Source organism: Podarcis pityusensis (genome assembly GCF_964106645.2).
Source record: "Podarcis pityusensis genome assembly, chromosome: 6".
NCBI classification, from domain to species: Eukaryota; Metazoa; Chordata; class Lepidosauria; order Squamata; family Lacertidae; genus Podarcis; species Podarcis pityusensis.
In genome coordinates, this window is record NC_138030.1 from 66,532,843 (window position 1) to 66,550,682 (window position 17,840).

At 40.6% G+C, this 17,840-nt stretch overlaps 1 protein-coding gene across 4 annotated transcripts in view; it reads left to right on the forward strand.

Annotated features, from left to right (window-relative positions):
- The window catches only part of MIGA1 (mitoguardin 1), a 36,193-nt gene that overhangs the window by 16,161 nt on the left and 2,192 nt on the right, over nucleotides 1-17,840 (forward strand). For all 4 annotated transcript variants that reach the window (XM_081008997.1, XM_081008995.1, XM_081008998.1 and 1 more), the window contains exons 8-14: nucleotides 7,188-7,288; nucleotides 10,013-10,131; nucleotides 10,288-10,360; nucleotides 11,308-11,394; nucleotides 11,948-12,046; nucleotides 12,318-12,452; nucleotides 17,291-17,344. In XM_081008997.1, the coding sequence (XP_080865123.1) occupies nucleotides 7,188-7,288; nucleotides 10,013-10,131; nucleotides 10,288-10,360; nucleotides 11,308-11,394; nucleotides 11,948-12,046; nucleotides 12,318-12,452; nucleotides 17,291-17,344 (668 nt within the window). The remainder of the gene's footprint in view (nucleotides 1-7,187; nucleotides 7,289-10,012; nucleotides 10,132-10,287; nucleotides 10,361-11,307; nucleotides 11,395-11,947; nucleotides 12,047-12,317; nucleotides 12,453-17,290; nucleotides 17,345-17,840) is intronic.

Consider the following 17,840-nt stretch of genomic DNA (forward strand, 5'->3'; position numbering starts at 1 on the left):
TCATGCTCCTTGCTTCAGGAGTACCATGGTAAGAACAAGCAGAGAGGTTTGGGTATCTCTTGGATACAATTTATTATTGTGATTTTTCAAATGGGAGATAAGGACTTGGATTCCTCCTTTCCTATGTTAAGGTCTGTTCAAGAGCAAAGAGGCACTCTACCCCTTTCAGCGCCCCCAAAAATAACAACAATTGCAAATTTTTCACAAGTCCCCTCTTGTAAGGTTGGATCCAGCAGAGGCTTCTGTAAATTACTATGGAGAAGAGATAATTTTACTGATTTCTTCCTGTGCTACTGCTCTTGTGTATCTATTTGCTGAATATTTATTTTCAATGTGGGATAGCCTTTCGAGTAGCTTCCAGGGTACAAAAATAAGTTAGAATGTAAACTGACTATGTCTCTTTCTATAGCTTAACTTCAAATGACTTAGCATCGCAAGATAACTTTGCCATTCTTCAGCTGTTAATCACTGTAACATAGACCAGTTAGAACTATATTAATGCTTTGAGTTTTATTTGGATTCCTAATTCAAAGCATGTGCTCAGTTTTTCTGACGCCATATGCGTCAGTCATTGACATTAGTCACCGCTTAAAGATAGGCATGTGAGTTGGGACATGAAAATTGACACTTCCTCATCATAGAATCGCCGAGAACTAGGGGCTTAACAATAACCTATACTTCCTGTGCATGCTGACCTTCGTAGAAATTGGAAGAAGGCTACAGAAAATTAAATTCAAAACTACATGGAATTCTCATTTTTAAAAAAGCCAACTTTTCCTGTCAAATTAACTTTTTCTCTGAAAGTCACCATTTTGTCATTAGCTCAATCAAGCGATTGCTGCAAAGGCACTACAATGAATTAGGCACAACTGCTTTAGCTGCTATGGTTCATAATTACGGGGGGGGGGTTGGTATGGGTCACCATATTGGTACAGGAAATAGCAAATTTTATCACTGAAAAATTTCTCTTAATGCAGTGTCAAAATGACAACATATCGTAGATATGAATTATGTTCCAGAAATTCTGTTTTGCTGGAGATAGCAAGAAGTACAGGAGATGAAACACATTACTTCTGTTCATTGTCATGTTGAATATATAATTTTAGAGTTTACATAGTTTTGTTTTTCATTGTAAACTGCTTTATTTCAATAGGAAAGCAGAGTTTAAATGTTAACTCAAAATTTTAATCTACTTAAACTTGTACACCACAATTTTGTGTGTGTGTGTACTTATATGTGTGCTCTGTGTGTATAAATAAAACACAATAAATAAATAAATAAATAAATAAATAAATAAAACAAAACAGTGAACTAAAACACAACTACCTGGGTGATTGAAAAACTAACCTGCATTGAAATAACATCAAGTTATGGTCCTAGGTACTGGACTTCTTCTCCTGCCTCCCAACTATTTTTTTTTCCTGCTTAAGTGTTTTAGCTTCAGATGATTTTCTATTTGGGTTTAGAAATAACATGTAACTTTCTGCTTGCGACCTGATCACCCTGTATATGGGCTCTCTTGCAGGATACATATGCTGCAATTGAGATGTTTTCCTGAAGCCAAACCAAGTTTCCTACGTGTCTCTTAAGCAGCTATACTAATTTTGCAGCTCTCCCTGGCATCTTCCCAACTTCTGTTGCTGGAACGTTAATGAACATTCCATGACATCAGAACAGTGCAGCCAGTAGTGAAGAGGGAAAGTGTGCAGGCAAGGTTAGATGAAAAGGGGGGAAGTGACAACAATAAGAAAGCTGCATCTGTTTGTGCTTATCTGTTGCAAGATCCAAATTCAGTTGCAACTAGGAAGCAGTAATGATGGGTCTTAATAAGGCTAAACTAAACAAATGAGTGCAAGAAAGCTTTTTTGTTTGTTTTAGATCTTGACTTCCTTCCTGAATGTGATGACAAGTGAAATATTTATCTAAGTGCTAATCGCACAGTAACGTTCCATTAAGTTCCAAAGTTCTGACACATTGGGAAAGAAATAGGAACGCGTTATTTTGCTGTCGCTAACCTATGGCCAACTTTAAACTAACTTTCGACTCCAAGCCTAATTCGCATGCCTACTTCTTTTCTAACACAACACATATTGCTGTGTCACACTTTGTTTTGTATTTTTAGTTCTGTGTGTTTTAAAAAGCTGGTTGTGCTAAGGTAGGAAGGAGTGTGGGGTGCATGCTTACCTTGGGGCCTCTGTATGACCCACAGTTTGCCCTCTTTATTCCAACGCCTTTCCCCACTGAAATTAGGCTTTTAAAATGGTTTCTAATAATAACAAAAGAATATAAGCCTAATTGCAGTTCAGGGGTTCATTTTTGGAGAGGAAGGTACTTCTGGGGAGGGAAGGATTAATCTTGTCCTCCCCTTGCCCTGTGTTCCCTCCCTGTTGAGACTGGCACTGAGGCAATCCTGCTGGAGACTGTAGCTGGGAAAGTGAGAGTTATTCTTCCTTCCCAATTACATTCTCCTCAGAAGATCACACATCTGCTGTGGGAGTTAGGTTTGAAAAATCCAAATGCTGCTTTTCGGCTCTTATTGCTGGTAAGGGGGAGTGTACGAGACCATCTCCACTTTTGGTATGTAGTCCTTGAAGGGTTGGCCAAGGGATAAGGTGGTGCTTGATCCAAAAGAGGTTTCCTGCTGTTGTTGTAAGGTATTGAAGGATGAGTGGGAAGGGAAAGAAGGTCAAAGTTTAGAAAGTCACAAAAGGGACTGATTGCAAACCAGGGAATCTCTTCTTAAAAAAATCTCTCAAAGGAAGGGTCAGAGAATGAGCAGCCCTGTAGGTTCTACTGGACTCCAACTCATCATTGGCCATGGTGGCTGATGGGAGCAGAGCCCAGAATCCCCATCCTTGTACCTCACTGAGTTGATAAAAAGACATGATTTTGCAGCAGTCCTAGTTTAAATTTTGCCTTCTTTGTTCTTTTCACCAGTACAAAAGTACCATGGCACTGATATGTGGTTTGAGACTCAATGGGTTGCTGGAGGACTTCAGTAACGCAAAATCTAAGACTAATTTTGTACAATTCCACCCGCAGCCACACACCGTGTGCCCCATCCCATGTTGTTCAAAAGGATCAGACTTCAGGGAGGCTTTTTCAGGGGCTTTTGTGGGGAGTGGAAGTGTGCGTAAGTTTAACTCCTCTTAGGAGACAAGCTCATGTTTCTCCATACTGATAGCTAGTTGACATCTCAGAGTAGTGGATATGTCTATATACCAATTAATACATCAGCATACCAGCATGTGCACCTGCGTTTTTCAGAAGGATTTCCTGTTAGAATAGCCTTTGTAAATCTAGAAGAATTGGCGTGAGCAATTATACAACGAAATAGTGCTTTGTGTTATGTTTCTCTTCCCACTCTTTCTTTTTTGAAAAAGTTATATCCAATTCCCCAAACAGCTTTTCAAACTTGTGTTCAAAAAAGCTGGTTAGAAACCTTCTGTTAGACATAAACCCTCCCAAAAGACGTGTGGATTTATCATATGTTAGACACATGTTTTACCACTTGGATTGCATCCCAGATCTGTTAATTAGTTATTAGATTAAGTTATATAATATTCCTTTTCCCTTTTCCCTTTTTTTTTTTGTTATGAACTTCTGTGTTTCTATGACATAACCAACTGGAATTAACTTGTCCTGCTTTTCCTAAAAGATGAAGAATATGAGTAAATGTTTCTCTGATTTTGTTCACACTCTGTGAAGCATGGAGAAAGAAAATGCTAATCATTACACTTTGTTCCACTTTGTTTTCGCTTACTTAGTTTTCAGCAAGTGGATTAAGTTTTATTTTCCAAAGATTAAGTTACTGTGACTGATCCTTACTGAGACTTTTTACATGTACATAGCATGATAAGAAAGCTCTCCAAGTATGTAATCAATTCTTCCTTCTATGTTATATGAATTTCAGCTTTTAATCAGCTATAACAATTAAATAGCATGGTTTCTCTGAGGGTTGCTATAGTGCAGTGATAGGAAACCTATGGCCCTCCAGATGTTGTTGGACTTCAGTTCCCATCAACCCCAGCCAGTGTTGGGAGTTGTAGACCAGTCAACATCTGGAGGACCAAAGGTTCCTCATCCTTGCCATAGGATGTGTGACAGGTCAAGCAGCAGAGGGAATAGGTAAAAATATACAAGTACATTGGACAAATTTGTCCATGAATTGGACAAATTGCTGGCAGCTAAGGCTACTAATCACAATGGATTTATGCATCTATGGGGGACAAGAGTGGGAAAGGGACTTGATGTAGCTTTCATCTGATTTCGACAGGACTCATGTTACGGCTACAGAAAGATAGTGGGTTCCTAATCCGATTTTTATTTTTCCCAGTCTGCCCTTTCAGAGAGCCCCAGCACTTCTCTTCAATCCAGGAGGTGGCAGGCAGTGGGCGACATGAGCTTTCAGCATAGTCTGGAAAAGCTGGGGAATGGCCTGGCATAGTGCCCAGAATGATGCTGTGCCCAAAGAGGAAGCTGGCTATTGAGAACAGGTGGGCTGGGAACCGTGATATGGCTGGCCATTTTAATTGTGATAGAGGCTGCCAAGAAGAGAGACAGAAGCATTTTGTTGAAGGGCACTTTTTGAAGAAGATGGCATTTTTTGAAGAGTGTGCAGATAGCAGAGTGGTTTCTGTAGGTTTCATATTTATTCAGTTGCTATAATGCCTTCATCCAATGATCACCGGACAGTTTACAATATAAAAACACAAAAAATGCATACTATCATAACAAACAAAAACAATTCCCCCCAGTTTAAAAGGCCATAGATTGTTTACTTAGCCAAAGGCCTGGGGAGAAGGGTTTTGGCATGTTTCGGTCCAGGCGCCTAAAGAAAATGCTTTCTTGAGAATGCCCTGGTTTTTTTGTTTGCTTCTGGATGCTCCTACCTGAAGCATGATGGTTGTTGTTGTTTAGTCGTTTAGTCGTGTCCGACTCTTCGTGAGCCCATGGACCAGAGCACACCAGGCACTCCTGTCTTCCACTGCCTCCTGCAGTTTGGTCAAACTCATGCTGGTAGCTTCGAGAACACTGTCCAACCATGATGGTAGAAGCAGAGGTGGCTAACCAGGCTCTCTCCAGCTTATGGGAGCCACCTCTGTCTTAAAGGGGAAAGGAAAAGGAAGGGGGAATTGTAATGGTTGAGAAAAACAATCAGCCCAATAAAATATACGACCCCAAATTAGATGTGTTTGAAAGGAAGCTCTCAGTGTTTGAGAAATAAGGTGCATAATTGATTTTTTTTAACACACACAAACACAACAAGAAATCTCTCTCAATACATTGCATTTTACATTATATTTATACTTCGTCTGGATCTGTTTTGTTGCTTTTATGCCCGTTTGTAAGGACAACAGGTGTGGTATGTTTTCTATTCCACTATCAGCTTACTTTCCTTTTTCTTCAGGAATGCCTGCTGAGAATAAAGTAGCTTGTAATTTGGAACGAGAGTTTTTTGTAACCAATGGGGGCACGGAGCCAGAGCCACTGTGGGAGTTCCTAGACTGCCTTGTCGAAAGCCAGCTGTTTGTGAGAGTGACAGGGCAAAAAGCATGGTGCAAAGGGCGCACTTGGTGTTGTGTTTGAGCAAGGACTGGGGCTCTCTTGGCGGTCCACCACTTTTTCACGTGATTGACAGTGCTGCTGTTTGGAAGGATGGTGGCAGGGATTATGCGCGCCGTGCGCACAAGCTTCATCTGAAGTAAACATATTGGAAGTTTAAAATAGCATCTCTTCAGCTGAATGATGGGGACTGTGAGGGCATAAAGGGCTGAGGAGACCTTGTGACTAAGAGAGAGACCCATTTTTATGACATGAGAGTGTATCTTTGTGGCAATTAATGTGAACAATTAGAAATTAACATAATATACTCTTTAGGTACAACTGAATTAGAACTAAAGTGAGTGGGTAAACTGAGGAACTTCGTTTTCTACATCTGTGAGGTAAATTTTAAAGGATCAGTTGGTTAGCCTTACAAAATTGGTTTGTAAACCAATAGGTATATTCATGGTGATGGAGGTAATAGGTAATTTGGAACATTAAAAAGAGAGCATATTTGTTTCTCTATCCTCCAGTATTTTGGAATATATCAACTGAAGTAGAAGACACTAATGGGATAACTCTGTAATCATTGGACGGGGGCATTAGCTTGATCAAATCGTAAATTAGAGAACATTTGTGAACGTTTTTTCAGAAGCTGAATGTACAATGTGGCTTCCGCGGCCTCCAGTTGAGTGCAGGAAGCTCCTGCAGCCAATCGGGAGCCGCGCCTTGGTTTTCGAACCATTTCGGGAGTCAAACAGACTCCCGGAACAGATTAAGTTTGATAACCAAGGTACCGCTGTACTTAGGCTGAAAAAGTCGTAAGTCAGGGTAGGGAGAAACACCCTTGTATCTAAGGTTTGATACAATCTTCTGTTGCGGTTTTATTCTTCAGTAGCTTCAGGCTTTGTGCATTAAAGCTAAAGCCTGTGGCTGCTTCCCTGCTGAAGTGTAAATAATTTCACTCTTTGATTGACTTAGGAAATCCAGCAATGCCTAAAGACAAGGCAGTCTAGAAGGACTGTGGTTTCTTAAATAAGTACGTTGAAACATATAAGAGAGCCAGTATTTCAGACTGTTATGCTCTGGGCTTCATGAAAATGAGTTGGGCGGCAGGTGTATCAAACAGCTGTGCATTCCTGGAGCTTTCATTGTGCTGGTGTCTCCTCTCTCAAGCTGCCCTAAACAGTGTGTGTGTGTGTGTGTGTGTGTGTGTGTGTGTGTAGAGAAAAAAGCGTTCTGTAATGAAGTGCACTTGTCACTATGCCTTTGGATAAACTAGTTATTGTATGCCAGACATTACATTTGTGCATTGAAATATTCGCTACCTACTATCTGTGGTTTGAACTGTGCCATAAGGTTGGCATAATTTTGCCATGCATCTATTTAACTTTCTTTTCCTAGCTCATTTTTGTAAGCCTCTTATAGATTTTCAGGGTCCACAGGAGTCTGCAGAGCTGAGGTGGGTGGGAATTGGTGGGGAAAAACCTCATTTCCTTCTCCCCATCCAGCGGTTGTGTCCTGTGAAACTCTACTTGGTGGGAAGTCTGGATCCAACCCTTTGTCTCTCATCAACATTAGCTGGCACTATAATGAAAATCCACAAGGTGTTTTAATGAAAGGTTTTTCTCTCTCGTTATAAGATAAAGACACCGATATCACTGTAAAGGATAATACCGAAGAATTCAGCCTGCGGGATACATTAAGCATTGGATCAACAGATTCATTTGTTTCAGCTGCTGAGGTATGTTGGAAGTAGTGTTCGCTGCTTTTTTGCTTAGCCATCATACCACTTCTGAATTCCGCTAAACAGGAATGACTTTCTCCTAGAGTAGAATATCTGTGAAAAATGCATACAAATGCACTGCGGTCTGCAGACTGATTGTAGCCTTCTGATACTTAAAAAAAAGGTAGATAAACAGGTAAAAGATTCATGAAGTCATCACACCATAATAAAATGTTTACAGATACACAGGTTCCATCCTTTTCCCTATACTCTTTCCATGTAGGAGCTTGTAGTGTCTGAAGTGAGAATAAAAGTGGTATTCTCATGAATTCACCAGAAAGGCAATATGATCATACTCTGGTGAGCACTGCTTTAATAACTTCTTGCCAAGAAGTATGACACTTTTTGGAGGCCCTGGGCCACCACACTTCTGGAATCTGTAGTCCCCAACTGATTGAAAGCTCAACAGCCACTCCTTTCATTTTTAGCCTGAGACAGCTGTGTGTTGGATGTCATCTGCCACTTATTCAACACAGACCAGTAGTATTAGAGCATGGTTTGTATGCCTGATGGTGAAGGAGGGCTGAGTTGGGGGATAATGTTACTTTTTGTCTGCTTGTAAGGAGCACATCCAGCCTAGATCTCAGATAGCTTCCCTTCATAGCAGGAATCCTGGAGTGAAGTTGGATTTTGAAGTGCTGTTGTGCCAATATAGCCTGGCCAGGCTATATTGGGAGTAGTTACACAATGCAACAGGCAGCATTTTAATCTTCCTGCATCAGAAACAATGGTACACTTTTACCTTAATTGGGATGCATGTTGAGAGATTTAGCAGAAATAGCTTCAATGAACCTCATAGATAAAGGCGTGTTATCTTGGAGTCGCAAATGCTTTGACGTTTAGATCACAATCCTTAACCTCATTACTGGGAAGTAACTTCAGTTTATTTCAGCGAGACTTCCAGGGGAACATGCTTAGGATTTCAGCCAAAGTTTGTGTCACTGAAATAAGGCCCCATTCCATGTATCAGTGGATATATTCTGCTCCAGAGTGAACAGGTTTTGGATCACTGCAGCCTTCCTTTCGAAACATTGGGCTTTAATTTGCACTTCTGAATATACCACCACAAGAAGGCTAGTGGCCTTGTGGAATGTGTGTGCTGGTTCAATCAAGGTGCCACTCTCCCACAAGCACATTCCAACCGTGTGAGAAAACTTCTAGCTAGATTTCTGTTAGCCAGGCACCAGCATTCTCATATGGCCATGTGCAGTAGGACAAATGGTGGTGAGTAGGGCTGGGCGATATCTGGCTTTCAGCATCGCGATATGTCACCAGCTAAAAATCATGATATCTCTATATATATCTGCAGCAGCGGAGGGCCTTGCTGGGCCTCCCCGCTGCGGCAGAGGGTCCTGCTATACCTCCCCACAGCGGCAAAGGGTGCGCCATGCTTTCCCGAAGCAGTAGAGGGCTTTGCCGCACTTCCCTGTGGCAGCAGAGGGTTATTCTCTGTGCAAGGTATTTTCCTCTCTTGGGCAAATGTACAAATCAGTGCCCAAGTTTGCTTGTTTTCTTCTTCCCTCATCTTTTCGTCGTTGGCCTTACATAAGCCGCTCTGGGAGTGGTTAAAAGTGCTTTCTGTAAATGAAAGCATTGCTTGCAGCCTGCCACTTGAAAATACATGGCTCCTGCAACACCATGAACTTTCATTTAATGCGAAGCACATAATCTGTTAAAATGTTCTAGAAATAAATTGTGGCAGTGCTGCTGCTGGTGATTACACCCAGTAGCAGAAACCAAATAGAAGATTTTGAGTTTAAGGGAACTGATTTCTGTTGTTGGTAACAAAAACTAATATTGGTGTCTGTAGGCTGTATGAAATGTAAGTTTGAGAAGACTACATATACCAGTAATGCAAAGTTCCTGTAGAAATTGCTGAAGTGGTTTTGAAGGGCCCTTTCCCTTGACGACACTGGTTTTGGCTTTGCTTGCTGCATCTTAAACTTAATTCTCTTATGGGTGTTTCTGCACTATTGGACCTATGGGTTGTGGGGAGGGGATTGCATAGTCCCTGCCATCATGAAACATGCTGCTGTATGAGTTTTCTTTTCAGTTTTCAACTGCCCTCCCTTAAAATGCTTTAGAATCCTATTACTCTGTTTGCAATCCCTCCCTTGGTAAAATATAATTAGAAGATGGCTTGTAAATTATCTCTCCCCTTCCTTGCATGTCTTGGCTTTTCTGGAATGTGCCACAAAAGCAGTTGGGCACTCACAAGCATTCAGCTGTTGTTGCAAAGTGCTACTCCGACGCAACAGCTACTAAAGACCGTTTTAATACTATATGATTACAAAGTCTCTTTCCCATGCTTTGCACATTAAGAATGTCCATTATAAATGGAAGATGCATTGAAAGTTCTTGCCTTATGCAAGGCAAACTGTTAGTTGGGCTAGCGTTCAAGTGACAAGCTATATGATGTAGCCCTCAGCCCTGGCTTGCCTTGCATGGATGCCAGCTATCCATTTCTGCTCCTCGGGGACATGATTCAGCAGCAGGCCCTTGTCCCAGTGTGTCACTGTGGCTTTTCTTTGCAAGCTGCAGTACTGGATATTTATCTTTTAACTAATGTCGAAAGAGATGGATCTTGCATAGAAATAACACAAAGGGCATTTAGCTCTTGATATTTGTGGAAGTGTTTCAGGATGTTAGCCAGCTGATCTTGAGAAGGTCTCCCTCTTCTAGCTTGCAGAACACAAAGAGAGCCGAAACTCTTATAATCTGGATTCGCTGTGCCATTGCCCATTATACGAAGAAGCTATGCACCTGGCAGAAGAGGGCAAGATTTATTCACGAGTCTTACGGTACTAAATGTTTTGTCTGCTTTCCCTAATATTACTTGCACATTTTCTAAAAGCAAAACAGTGCTTTGTATGCAATCTTTTTTATATTGGCTTGAATTAAAGAGCAAGTCAACCGTTAAGTTTCAAGTGCCTTTTTGTTGTTGTCTCTGTAAATAGGACTGATACGTTGGAGTGTCTGGGGGACAGCGACTTTCTTGCTAAGCTCCATTGTATCCGCCAAGCTTTTCAGGTAAATGTTCAATCAGCTCCTTAAGGCTGACCTCCATACCACATAGGCACAAAACTCCTGTGGCAGTATGTTTTCTAACAGATCAGCCAAACCGCCCAATCATCAAGGGTAATTGTGATTTGTTTTCAAGATGGAAATAATACCATTGGGTTGTATTCAATATATCTTCTTAGTCACATACTATTTAAGTTCTATATATATAAGTCGGGAGGACACCAGCAACAGAGGCCTTGTTTCCTACCAGTGTATTTCACAATTGATAGCTAATTCTTTCTGCCACTAGCATCTTCTCTACCTGTCTATCTGTATCCTCGAAACCTTTCAAAGTAAGTTTGCTTGGAAAATGGACTATTTTCAGGGGAACTTGTTGGCAGCAGTGCTATTTTTCTAGAAAAGAGGTGCCGGAACTTACCATGAGCATTTCCCTTGTTCTCTTATAATGGCAATTGAATTCTGCAATCGACACAAGATAATATCACCAAGGCAGCTATCGGTAAACAAACACTAAACGTCCATAAAAATGGCAAAAGTAGTTGCTTTCTCAAATAGGTTTTATCTTAAACAATAGCAAACACAGTAAATGAAGAGTCCACTTGTGATATACCAGTGGTTCAGTGCTCATTTCATCGCTAAAGAGCTTAGTCATCGAGCTTCGTAGTAAATAATATACAAGAGAAGACAGTATGTAAACGAGTTAAAGCAGGGGTATATCTGTCCCCATCTGCATGTTTCCATTGGGAGGAGCATAGAAAGAGGACAATGTCATTCAGTTTGTTCCAGCTGAAAAAAAGCCCTGGCTGGTAGAATTAAAAGAAATGTTGTAAGCCGCCCAGAGTGGCTGGGGTAACCCAGTCAGATTGGCGGGGTACAAAATTTTATTATTATTTATTAAGACAGTTAAGAATGTAAGTGATCTCAGATGGGTAATACCTAGTGATCCATTACAGGTAATCTTTTCCAACGCTGCAAATAGAATATTTCTTGCCGAAAGTGGAAGAAAAATCTTGTGCGCGCTAATCATGAGAGCTAGAAAGGTAAACACTTTTGTTTAATTAATTTGTATGGTGGATTTAATGTTCAAGAAAGCTTTGTGGTCATAGGCTGTAATCCTGATGCCACTCGCCTGAGAATAAACCCCATTGAATTTGATAGGACTTACTTCTGAGTAGACATGATTATTTCCCCGTAGTTGCCTCCTCTCACTGTGAAGTAAGCAGCAAGTATTTGGCAGACCTGATTCTGAAAGGTGGTACATTCTGTAATTGTTTACAGCCATGGATTTTGATTGCCCAAAAAAGAATGTCCTTACAAACACATTCAAGTCAATATATATGCTAAGGTGCAGTCCAGCATCTGCATTGATCTCAGTTTCAGTGACAGCGTTGTATAAACATTCCAGTTGTGCTGACAGAGCTGCTCTAGTTGAAATGAATCACAAAGGAGTTCCATGTGTTCTATCAGAGCATTGGACTGAAGCCAGTCTTTCTAGATTACTCAGGCACTAAATGGAAGCAATTATTATCTCTAATTAAGAACTAAAGAAACATGCATAATTTGTCTCCTGCTTGTTGGTTTTTTCCCCCACAGAACCCAAAGAAATTTGAGGAAGTATTTGATGAAATGATCTCTTTCTTAGAGCAGTCTGATCATTGGGCTAATACTGAAATGGAGCTTGCTGCTTGGGGAGTAAGTATATGTTGTAAAAAAATAGTTCAATAATTTGTAAATGTTATCTCACCCTGGTTAGACAATTGCAATTCCCTTATTGTTCTTTATTTTGTCTCTATTTCACGGTGTCAATTTTATTACTTTAGTCTGTCTGCTTAGACAGTTTATTAAACAATTTCACTAAAATTTGTTGGTTTCCCCCCAGTGTCATTTATTTATGCTATTATTATAGACCTGGAAGTTGTATAAATGAGCTCAGTAACTTTATAAATATTCCGATGCTCCGCAGGTGAAACATCTAAATTTCTATGATGTTGTTCTGGACTTCGTATTAATGGATTCCTTTGAAGATTTAGAGAATCCACCTATGTCTATACAAAATGTGGTCAATAACAATTGGCTGAATTCCTCTTTCAAAGAAACTGTAAGTGGCTTTGTTTGGTTCCATGCTTTCATATAGTGGTTGCAGAATATTGGACATGATTGCATTCCTCTGAGCGATATTTAAATTTAGAGGAAATTACATTATGGTTGGATAATCTGTTTCAGATTCCTTTTACTCATTAAGCAGTTTTGATTCATACCTGCAAGAACCTTAATTGGCTTTCTGCAGACTACTAATCTGCATAAAATTTAACCATGAAACTCTCATATTTTGGATCGTCATAGTCTTAGTACTTTGTATAATAAAAGGAAATGTCTGCAAGAGTGAAAATATATTAATATTTTTTATCCACATATCTAAGCCATTAAAAATACATATAGCAAATTCTATCCCAGGCATCCCCAAACTTGGCCCTCCAGCTGTTTTGGGACTACAACTCCTATCATCCCTAGCTAACAGGACCAGTGGTCAGGGATGATGGGAGTTGTAGTCCCAAAACAGCTGGAGGGCCGCGATTGGGGGTGCCTGCTCTATCCAGTTTGCCCACCTGGGCCTTCATGTCACAGAGAGATCTGTTCAGTAGTTGTTGAAAGTTACTTTCTCAAAAGAAATGGTTACACTCCATGATTGGTGACTAACAACAAGACTTGTGCAAGCATACATGCATTCATAGACACTGGTTTTGCTTGGATTCAGCTGACACAGACACTCATCAAGAAGTGCAAAGCAGTGAAGTTTGAAGAATAACTGCTACCTCATTTCACAGTCTGAACTGATTTAATGAATGAAGAATGGCACCTTAAACTACACAGATGAAGCATGTCATTTTAAGAAATTGCATTGCACTGATCGCATATGTTGGAACCCGAAGTCTAATTAGGTCACCCTTGCATTTGTTTCACCCAAGGGTGATTGCAATTGGACCACCTATGGAATAGGCTATCTTACATGGTCTTTTCTTGGAATGAGGACCCCTGTAGTTGACCAGTATGTGTAAAATTTGCAACACAACAGTGCATTCTAACTTGTGTGAAGTGATCTTGAATATGCAGCCTTCTTAAGAACCTAAAGAACTACCTTGTTGGGATCACACTAAGATCCATTAAGTCCAGCCTTCTTTGGAATAATTCCACATTACTGAGAGTGCAGAAACTTTGTTAGAAATGCTGCTTTTTAAGCTCTCAGACACCACTTCCTTCAAGTCATCATGCCACTCCTTGTTGAGTGCCATTGCTGAGTATTGCTGACGTTCACATTTTATAAAACAACAACAACCCAGGACATCTATGTAAGTATCAGCGTGGTGTAGGAGAGCCAGTATGGTGTAGTGGTTAAGAGCAGTAGACTCGTAATCTGGTGAACCGGGTTTGCTTCCCCGCTCCTCCACATTCAGCTGCTGGGTGACCTTGGGCTAGTCACACTTCTCTGAAGTCTCTCAGCCCCACTCACCTCACAGAGTTTTTGTTGTGGGGGAGGAAGGGAAAGGAGATTGTTAGCTGCTTTGAGACTCCTTAGGGTAGTGATAAAGCGGTATATCAAATCCAAACTCTTCTTCTTCTTAGGATGGTATAGCGATTCTCAAATATTTGGTACCATATTTTTGGTATGGCACAAAATTTCTATAAAATAATTATATAAAATTTCTACAAAATTGTGCTGCACTGTTAGATCTCAGGCTCACCTGCTGTGATGAATTGGGTGGTCCCAAAGCACCAGTTTTGAGAGTCCCATGGACTGCAAGAAGATCAAACCTATCCATTCTTAAGGAAATCAGCCCTGAGTGCTCACTGGAAGGACAGATCCTGAAGCTGAGGCTCCAATACTTTGGCTACCTCATGAGAAGAGAAGACTCTCTGGAAAAGACCCCGATGTTGGGAAAGATTGAGGACACAAGGAGAAGGGAACGGCAGAGGACGAGATGGTTAGACAGTGTTCTCGAAGCTACCAGCATGAGTTTGACCAAACTGCGGGAAGCAGTGGAGTACAGAAGTGCCTGGCATGCTCTGGTCCATGGGGTCACGAAGAGTCGGACACGACTAAATGACTAAACAACAAAGCACCAGTTGCTACAGCCTAGGAAAACAACCATTAATAGTGCAAACTGCACACAATTTCTAGGGATTGGCCATGTGAGGAGCAAACATTGGTAGCATCAAGTCATTGTGGGGGGGGGAATCCCCCTGGGCGCAAACTTGCATCCCGGAATCTCATATGATACCTCCAGCCAAAAACCTTGTACTTCTGGACACACCTACCACAGAAGAAAATGGTTCTCGCTCACTTGGCATATTTCTTCCTGCGCTCAGCAGAAAATCTATTATTTATGTGATGCATTTTTACTGGTGTCATGTGCCAGCAGTGGACCTGTTTCAACATGGATTAATGGGTTCTGGCTGCTATTGTATGCATAGGTATGTCCCAATATCTGAGAGAAGTGCTGCTGGCTTTCCCCCCCAGAGTTGCTATGGTGAATAATATTTAATATTCTGCTAACATCCTTCAACTGTTGCCTTGGTGTAAAACTTACTTGATCCTTCAAGATGGTAGCTGGAGATCAATTTTGTCAGTTCACTAGGATTACAGATTGGAACTTCTCATCTTGAGTGGTTGATGCTCTAGGTCTATGATGAACCCGATGAGACCAGATACTTCTGCAGCCTAAGATAGACAAGTCTCTGGAATTTGCTCCCATGAAAGGTGATGATAGCCATCAAGCTGGATGGCTTTGAAAGATTTGTGGAGGATAAAATGCTGAAAATGATGTTTACACGTGGGAATCCCTGTTGAGAAAGTTATACATGATGATCTTCAATCAATGACAACTTTAAGCACAGAGTTAAAGTTGCAAAACCCATTAACTTCAATAGGACTTGAGGGTGACCAGCTCTCATTGGACTCATTGGAAATGGAAGGAATAAAACTATCTAACATCTATTATTAAAAATTGTATACCGTCCTATACCCCTGTCCTATAAAAAAACAAACTAGATAAAAACAATAACAACCCAATAACCCTTCCTCCCCAGCGCATTTTAAAAGGGCATCAGTTTTATTCTTGTCTTGATATCTTGTTTTGTTTCCCCCTCCTGTTGGATATATGATTAGATAGACACACAGAGACAGACTTTTTCTCAATGGAATTTTGTCAGCGTTTTGCCTCCCAGTACCGAAGTAGCATTGCATTCCATTCAAATTCTGTTATGCCCTATGGGAGACAAAAGTTTTTGCCATCTGTATATTGTATTATTCCAATCCTTATTAGGACAAAACTGCTTAGCTGTGTCAAAAACTATTTGAAGTATGTTTTTTTTCTTAAGTGAGTGTGTTGGGGTTTTTTTAACAGTGTGGTCAAAACAAAAGTATGTGGTTTGTTCTTTGTTTTTATGGTCACAAATACTTCTGGCTTTAAAACATCTTTTGGCATTTAAATACACTGGGGATTTTGGCTTGCATTTAAGCTCTAATAGTATTAAAATATGAAAAGCAGAAAGGATTTATTTACAGTCATATAACATAATACAAAAGCTATAGATTTCAGAAGGCAATGGCAAAAAAGTCGCTTCGCCAAGTTGGCAAGAAGAACTGTTACATAGCTGGGTGCCTGCTATTGGAGCAGTTAAAATTGACTAAAAGTATGCACATTTCTGAGTTTAGCAGACCAAGAAGAAAAGTCTTATTAGCAAACTTATGTACAAAATAGTAAGTAATCTAACTTTAGAAAACAAAGTTCCTAAGCTGAAAGAGAGAGAGAGAGATTGATTTGGTCTAGCGCTGTATAAAGCGCCGAAGTATTGCTTCTTTTTTAATATACTGAAACATTCCATGGAGTTTGGAAACTAGCATAAGAACAGTTGTACTGTGTCAGCTGAGCTGCCCTTTGAACCCAGCTTCCTGCCTTTTACAAGTAGCCAGATCAAGATGCTGCAGAAACTATAGTACAGCTCTCTTTGCTGAGAGACAGCTTAGCAGAAGTCATACACAGACACACACACATGAAAACATAGCCATATTCATTCACTGCTATGGTCGGAGAAAAGAAATATGGCGTAATGATAATGTCCTGATTTCATTTGGACTTCTACTGATCCTACTGATTTCACTTGACTGTCCAGCAGAATAGCACCCTGATCCAGAAGCTTCCGGCGACTGTTTTGCATGCACCAAGAATGACTTTTCAAGCAAAGTCATATTAACAATTGTGTGAGGAGGTGCAGCCCACTCTTGTCCCATGTCTCTGCTAAGGTTCCCACTTTCATTCTTTGTGTGTATAGGTTTTTTTTTTATTGTGTGTGAAATTGTGCACCTCATTAAAAAGGTATAAGTCTTTCTGTGACTGACATGGACATATGTCTTTTACTTTCTCTTTTCCCCTTGGTTGTGGTCCTACCTTTCCTTGATTATCACACTTTCCCTTCTAATAATAATGAAGGTGCACCATTGACCTGTTTTCACCTATAGACCAGCCTAATTTATTTTAACGTAAGTGAAGCCTGTCAACTTGACAATCAACAACCCAATAGTAACTTAAAAACCTTAAACTAAAAATAATACAACTTCAAATTTAGGAAAATTACCAGCTGGTTTTATGTAATGAATATTTCTAAATAGGTAAGTACAGTAGGGTGGAATCGAACACTGAATGAATGTCAGCTTGCACAAAGGTCCTGCATCATCTTCTATTCCCCCTGCCCCATGGCAGTCCATTCACCCTAAGAATATGTTCCAGAGGTTTCCCCAATCCCACCAGAGCAGATTCTGAGAGAGTGCAGGTGGGGAGGAGAGGAGAGTGAAGTCTCATTGTGCAAGTGGAAGTTTGCTCTGCTTGGGCACACAGTGTTTGCTACAACCCTTACTTCTCCTCTTCTTCTGACTCTTAGGCTGTGGCTTCAAGCTGCTGGTCAGTTCTAAAACAAAAAAAGCAACAAATGAAGGTAAGCAGGTTTTCCTTTTTTAAATACTTTTGTAGATAAGGGTGGTATTCTTCTTTGGCGATCGCTTGTAGCCAAGTAAGATTGTCTTCCATGAACACAGTATTAACAGTGACTGTGGAGGCCAGTTCTGGATCCACACATCCTTCCACAGTGGGGATATAGGTTTCTGGGTGGGAGTTGATCATGGTGAGGGTTTGCCAAGCATGCTTTCCTCTTAGCACGTTTCTCCCTTTCATCCTGAGTTTGAGTGTCTTCAAAGTCCATGACATCTTTGGTAAAGGCTGTTCTCCAATTGGAGCGCTCGCAGGCCAGGGTTTCCCAGTTGTCGGTGCTTATACTACATTTTTTTAGATTCACCTTGAGAGAGTCTTTAAACCTCTTTTGTTGACCACCAGCATTACGCTTTCCATTTTTAAGTTCGGAATAGTGTAGTTGCTTTGGAAGACGATAATCAGGCATCCGAACAGGTTTTACTTTTTAAAATACCTTTGTAGGT